The sequence below is a fragment of the Olea europaea genome, chromosome 14 (genome assembly GCF_002742605.1).
Source record: "Olea europaea var. sylvestris chromosome 14, O_europaea_v1, whole genome shotgun sequence".
NCBI classification, from domain to species: domain Eukaryota; kingdom Viridiplantae; phylum Streptophyta; class Magnoliopsida; order Lamiales; family Oleaceae; genus Olea; species Olea europaea.
The window spans coordinates 2,466,115-2,472,931 of NC_036250.1; the positions used below are offsets into that span (position 1 = coordinate 2,466,115).

The following is a 6,817-nucleotide window of genomic DNA, read 5'->3' on the forward strand; positions in this document are numbered from 1 at the left end:
GAGCGTGCAATTGATTTGAAAGCATCTACAACTTTTTGTTCGTGTAACTTTCTTTAGGTCGTTATTTGTCTTCTTGTATTATAGTACTAAGCACTCAAGATTAAGACGGGATTGTTTTATTTTTCCATGTTATCGCAAGATTGAGGTTGTAGATAGACTGTATTTTGATTTTCCACACTGATTGTGACTTGTGAGCGGTGAAAGCTCAACTTTTGTTCTTCATAAATCTTGAACATTATCTGCGTAAATGTTTCCATGTCTTAATATTGAGCCTTGCAAGAAGCAATAATTTTCAAGAATAATTCTATTGGGATTCGAAGTTACTATCATGCACATGTTATTTAGCCCCTCTTTACAGGGATGGATTCAGGATTAAATCCAATATCGGGCTACAAAATTTTAAAACGGGTTACTATGCGGGAAAAAAAATTTACACATAAAAAACTAACTTTTTAATTAAAAAAAATGAAAAATGCCTTAAAAAAATGTTCTTGGCCCTGAGTTGGGGGGCAGGGGACTACAGCCCACGCAGCCCCCCTAAATCCATCTCTGCCGCTTTGGTACCCAAAAAAATTTGATTAAAATTAACGACAAAATTAACAATTAATTAATTTAATCACATTTTTAGGACTCACAACTTTTTAATTACATGTTCAATTAAATTTTATTAAAATCTATTAAAACTCTGATTTTAATCTCTACTATATATTTGCCTTAGTAAATTTTGTTTTCGAATCTCTCCCTTTTGTTGAATTGGTACCCTTCAACTGTGACTGGACAGTAACTTTGTGACACTTGAAGTAGAATTCAAATATAAGAACTTAACACGTTACGAATCCTCGTGAAAGAAAGAGTGTTCATTCGCTCTTTCGACCATTCCTTTTGGAACATTCATGTTTCTTTTTGGTCATATATTATCCTTTGGCCATCCCCTGCTTAAACCCAAAGTGGATAAAACTATTTGTACAAAATTTGATTGACAAAATGGATTACTTACTCTCACATGCATGCTCTCTTGCATTAAAAAATTTGGCCATGTGGTTCCTACCATCCTATTGTGAGAGTATATAAAACTTTTAGTACAAATATATTTGTACATGTAGCAGAGTCCAACCAAAGTTCCTTTTGGATTATTCATATTTCATTTTTTATTTTTCATTATTTCTCCGCAGACTGCAGTGATCAAGAAAAGGAAAAGTCAAAATCTTTTATATTTCCGTGTATAATTCCACGGTCTACAAGTACTCTGCGTGGCAGAATACTAGCCTGAGAATAGCACAACCATTCTACACTCAGCGTAGTACTTCTGCATTCGTCTTCGTGGGAAAATGCGAACAACCTTTTACATTCAAATTCGTATCTCAATTCGATCACTCGCCATGTTTCTTATTAAGGTGAAAATGGATTCTATAACACTCGATTTTTTTTATTTTTTATTATTCTCCCGTTTTTCTTCTAATACTTTCTTATTTTCATAGACATGGAGATCAATGGCATTTGGCCTATATGGGTACACAAACTTCACCAAATCTGGTTTCTTGTAAGTTCCATTTGATTATTATCTGCATAAACTGTTCTGTATCTTTCTATTCTGTTATGGGTTCTTCTCTGAATTCAATAATTCAAATTGTGTGGCCGTTGCACTTGCTCTTATTATGGCTGATTTATTAAAAAGAAAGGGGAAATATTGGTTTCTATTATGTATCTGGTTATATCATAGGTGGATATGAGTGTTCATAATGATGAAATTTGATTTTTATTTTCTTTTTTTCATGTGATCAAGCTTCATATTTCTATGTGAAATTTGGACTAGCATTTTCTTCTTGATTTTCTAAAAAACTAGCAACGAATAGAACGGAAAGAAATTATTGAGATTAAGTCTTAGTTTGTAGTAGTTGTTTTTGTTGTCTTTTTCAAGGCAGTTTCTTCGTGCGACACAAGGTTAAATTTCATTGTAGATGAAAACTTGAAAAGACGTATTCGTGAAGGAAATATGATGTTGAGCAAGGAATTTCAAAGTGAAGTTTTTGTTCGGAAATTTTTGTCTTTTTATGAATTCTATGCATAGATTTTTTAGTAATTCAGTTTACAATTTAACATTAGGGAACACGCAAAAAAGTTTGAACCAGAAGACATGCAAGCACGAATAGAAGGGAAGAACTGCATCATTACAGGAGCAAATTCGGGAATTGGTTATGCAACTGCCGAGGGTCTTGCTTCACGGTGTGAATTATATGTCTGAACTCCTTTAAGATCTTTCAATGGCTTTGAACATCAGCAAGATCATGTTTAAAAGAATACTTAGACGATTGGCTTTTGTTGACGTTATTTGTATAGTGGGGCAACAGTATATATGGTATGTCGAGACAAGGAGAGGGGCGAAGCCGCTTTTTCAAGAATTCAGGCAGTGACAGGCAATAAAAATATTCATTTGGAGGTTGTTTGGTTTCGTGCCTAATCTTAAAGTCAATGTATGTTTACATTAATTCTTTTAATGTAAACATATTTCTGGTACTTATTTACTTTAGCTGGCAGGTGTGTGACATTTCTTCTATCAGTGATATCAAGTCATTTGCCTCTAGATTTTCTTCGAAGGATGTGCCTGTTCATATCTTGGTGAGTCCACTTTTATGATCTTAAAAGAACTGCAAATTTTTGAAAGTAGATTAAGGTACGTGATTTATGTACACCTAGTATAATGATCTTTTTGGACGTAGTATGTAATTTAGTTGGCATCTGCGGTTAATCTTAATCTCATACCATCAAGCAAGCATGTGTGGTTTTGCATTTTCTAATGCATTACATTCTTCTCATAACATATGATCCTTTCACTTGATAGATCTTAATTGTCAAATTGTAATGATTGTAAAGCTGATATAAATAATTTTTGATTCATTAAGGTGAACAATGCTGGTTTGCTTGAGAATAAGCGCATTATTACCTCAGAAGGGTATGCCATCTTTGTTTATATTTAGAAACATGTGCACTAATTCTCGTTCTGCTTCCTCTCACCTTAAACTGGTGCAATATCTGTTTTCTATAAAATCAGATATGAGATGAATTTCGCTGTAAATGTTCTGGGCACTTACACAATGACCGAATTAATGTTGCCATTGATGGAAAAAGCTGCACCTGATGCTCGTGTTATCACAGTGTCATCAGGGGGAATGTACACAGCTCCATTGACTGAAGATCTACAGGTGAGTTTTCTGCAGTTGCTTGTTAGTTTTTTATTAGTTTATAGAACTTGTGAGATATATTATAACTTATCTTTGTAGTTCAACGGTAAGAATTTTGACGGAGTGGAACAGTATGCCAGGAACAAGCGAATTCAGGTATGTACAGTGATTGGACCTGTCAAAACTTAGGACATTTAAACTAAAGCCTCTTCTCTTTCATAATGAAAGCTTGTATTAGTATTTTTCAATAGATATTTAAAGTCACTGGTAAGTATATCAGTCCTCTCTAAAGTGCAGGAAACTACGTTTTGGCCTAGCTAAAAAGTTAAACTTATGTTTAAGTAACTGCTTGGTACCAAACACATTTAGTTGTTTAGATATGTCCCTATATTTCTTAAAAGTGAAAAAGTTACTTAAATTGACTGTAAGTTAGGGATCACTTTAAAATGAGTAACTTATTTTTAATTTTGACCAACAAACTTTTTTATTTTTATTTTGAACTGTGTATTTATATACGAGTAAACTCGCATGAAGTATTTTTTAAGCTTAGCTAAAGATAAAGCTTAACAAGAGAGATGGAATTCTGGTAAAACGAGTCAGAAGAGAGGTGGATCAAAGTTGAATTGGCTTAATATGGTCACCGAATATTTAATTTTGTTGGACATTTTAGTAATGGTAGCTTTGGATTGAACTGAATGTCAAAAAAAGTTTTGTGGTCGACCCCAAGGATTTTTTTTTTCCTGGTTAACAAAGGCTTAAGTTGTTTTAACATTTATAGTAATGGAAAGAATCATTTTTAAACTATCTTTCAGGTAGTACTGACAGAGAAGTGGGCTGAAATGTACAAGGATAGAGGCATTGGGTTCTACTCAATGCACCCCGGGTGGGCTGAGACACCTGGGGTTGCCAAGAGTATGCCTGGCTTTTCAAATGCGTAAGATTCTTCGACCCCTGGGGCTGCTTTTGATGTCTTTTTATTGCCATAGTATTAATTGTTCTAGTAAAAACATGGTTTTCTTGTTGAACATCTATAATTTTTAACGGACTTGTCCAGGTTATCGGGAAAGCTTAGAACGAGTGAGGAAGGTGCTGATACAGTTATATGGTTGGCATTACAACCAAAAGAAAACCTCACATCAGGTGGGTTCTATTTTGACAGAGCTGAAGCACCTAAGCATTTGCCATTCACAGCCACAAAGGTTTCTGGTAATGCTATAGACTCCATTGTTCGTAGCCTCCGCACATTGTCGAGTCTTCAAAGCAGCTTATAATCTTAACCAAACATGCTTGCAATGCTTCACCTGTACTTGGCAAGTGCAGCTGAAGACGGTGTTATTATCTGTGTTTCATACCTAAATGGCTTGTTTGGTAAGACGGAATGTACAGTGATAGGCAGGGGAAGAAAATGGAAGTATTGTCAGTCTATTAAATATTAGGGTTGGTCTATGGGTACATAAGGGTTGGTACATAATGGTGTCCCAACCCACACATGAGGGGGGCCCGCCTGAATATTTATATTCAAGTGGGCCCCCCTCATGTGAGGGTGTGGACACCATTATGTACCAACTTTTATGTACCACAAGGGTTTTCCTAAATATTATTTCGACCTTGTATTAGTTATAAATTAAATTTATCTCATTAAAAATGATCGATTTTTGTCAACTTATTCTTCCTTTTTGGTTCTCTTTCCCTCTTCTGCTTCTCTCCATTCTTTCTTACGTTCTACTGTTTTTCCTATCGCATGCTTGAGACATAATCGCACAAGATAAGGAGATCAAAGCGAGAAAGATGATGACAATGACGAAGTTTGAATGGTATTTTTGACAAATTTCTTAGAAAAGAAAAGAAAGGAATACAAAGTAGGGGTGACATGCTCGGCTTGGCCTTAGGCACACAATCTCGTATCGTGTCCACAAATTAGGAGGATGTTTGGTAGGGATTAAAATTAGATTTTTTAGTAGATTGTGATAAATGTTTTTGAAATGTGTGTTTGAAAAGTTGTGTAATTCATGAAAGATGTGGTTAATATTAATTGTTTGAGTTTAACTTAAATTAAAATTAGATTTTAATTTATACCAAACATGCTTTAGGCTTGATTTGGCGACTTGGCCCGTGGACGTCATGGGCCTAGAGGAGAATTGAGAGCAGTGCACGAGCCTGTGACCTGACTCATTTTTAAACAGTAATTAATAAAAAAAAGTGGAAATTACATAAAACCATACTTTAACCATTCAACCTTCTAAAATCAGATTCAAAATTTCATATTTCAATAATCAGAAATATTATTTTAATCAATATTTTATAAAATAATTATTTTACTAATATACTCAATTATATACGCATTAATCTCCACTGGATTTCATTCCCACCGTATTTCATTCTTATTCCCTTTCTTCTCTCCACACTCTCTCTCCTCCCAAAAGGCACAGACTCTGTCTTTCTTCTCTCCACTGTCACTCTCTGAACTTTATTCTTCTCTACCAATACCGGCACCGCCACGGCTGTTGGGAATCATCACAGCATCATCTGAGCGCCACTACTATGAAATCGTCGTCGATCTGCCGTGCCGCAGAAGGAGGAGCTCCATCGAAAGAAGGCCTCTGGCGCTGCGAGATCGGACCGGCGCGTTGCTGTGCACGGTAGCAGCATGGGGACCGAACAGATTGTTGCGAGATTTCTATGTTTTTGGTGGTTTTAGGGAGGTTGGTGTGGTTGCGGTGGTGACGATGGTCGTTGGCGCAGGTGGTGGAGGTGGCGGATCTGTGGTGTATTGGTGTTAATTTGTGTGAGTTCTGTGTACGGGCGCCGATTGTGTGTGGTGGTTGTGGTTCATTGGAGTGGTGGTTGTGGTGATGGTGGCGGAGATGGCGAGGTGCGGGTGGTGGTTCGTCGGGGTAGTGGTGGTGCTTGTTGCCATTGGGGCGCTGCTCTAATTTAGGGTCTGGATATAATTTTTTTGGTGTTGGTAGGTGGTGGATGTGGCAGTGTGCGGTGGTTTATGGATGGTTTGTGGTTCTAGCAAGTAGCAACAGACGGTGGATGTTTTGGTGACGACATTGGTGACAGTGGTGGTTCGTCGATGATGTTTGTGGAAGTGGTGGTCACAAATGTTGGTTACAGTTATTTGGTTGTCTTTGGTGGCGGTAGTGTGGTGGTTTTTGGTGACGGCAATGGTTGTTGGTTTTCAGAGTTTGGTGTGTGGTGGCGGTGTAGTTATTGTGACGGTGACTTTGCGTTGATGTAGTGGTGGTTTTGCAGTCTGGTGGTGAGATGACGGTGGTGGTGGTCAGATGGGATGTGGGGCGTTTGTGACCAATAAATTGGTTAATCGGTGTCCAACAAATAATATGTGACTTTAAAAAATGTAATTGTAACCCATAATTTATTAAGTTGTGACTGTAAAATTAATTGTGACCAATAAAATTTTGTTTTTGTGACTAATTAATGAATTGTGAGTTATGAAATTTTTGATTTGTAACCGATAAATGAGTTGTGACCAATAAAAATTTTATTTTTGTGACTGATCAATTAATTGTGAATTATGAAATTTTTGATTTGTGACTGACAAATGAGTTGTGACTAATAAAAATTTTGATTTTGTGATCGACTAACGAATTGTGACCTATGAAATTTTTGGT

The 6,817-nt window shown here is 36.3% G+C and overlaps 1 protein-coding gene across 1 annotated transcript; it reads left to right on the plus strand.

Annotated features, from left to right (window-relative positions):
• The first annotated feature begins 1,249 nt into the window (after positions 1–1,249).
• On the plus strand, positions 1,250–4,863 carry LOC111408773 (dehydrogenase/reductase SDR family member 12). Its single transcript, XM_023038546.1, has 10 exons — positions 1,250–1,394; positions 1,479–1,540; positions 2,104–2,223; positions 2,338–2,437; positions 2,536–2,616; positions 2,901–2,950; positions 3,050–3,200; positions 3,279–3,335; positions 3,992–4,113; positions 4,234–4,863. The coding sequence occupies exons 1-10, from the start codon at positions 1,329–1,331 to the stop codon at positions 4,448–4,450; spliced, it is 1,026 nt and encodes a 341-aa protein (XP_022894314.1). The 5' UTR covers positions 1,250–1,328; the 3' UTR covers positions 4,451–4,863.
• Positions 4,864–6,817: the final 1,954 nt, after the last annotated feature.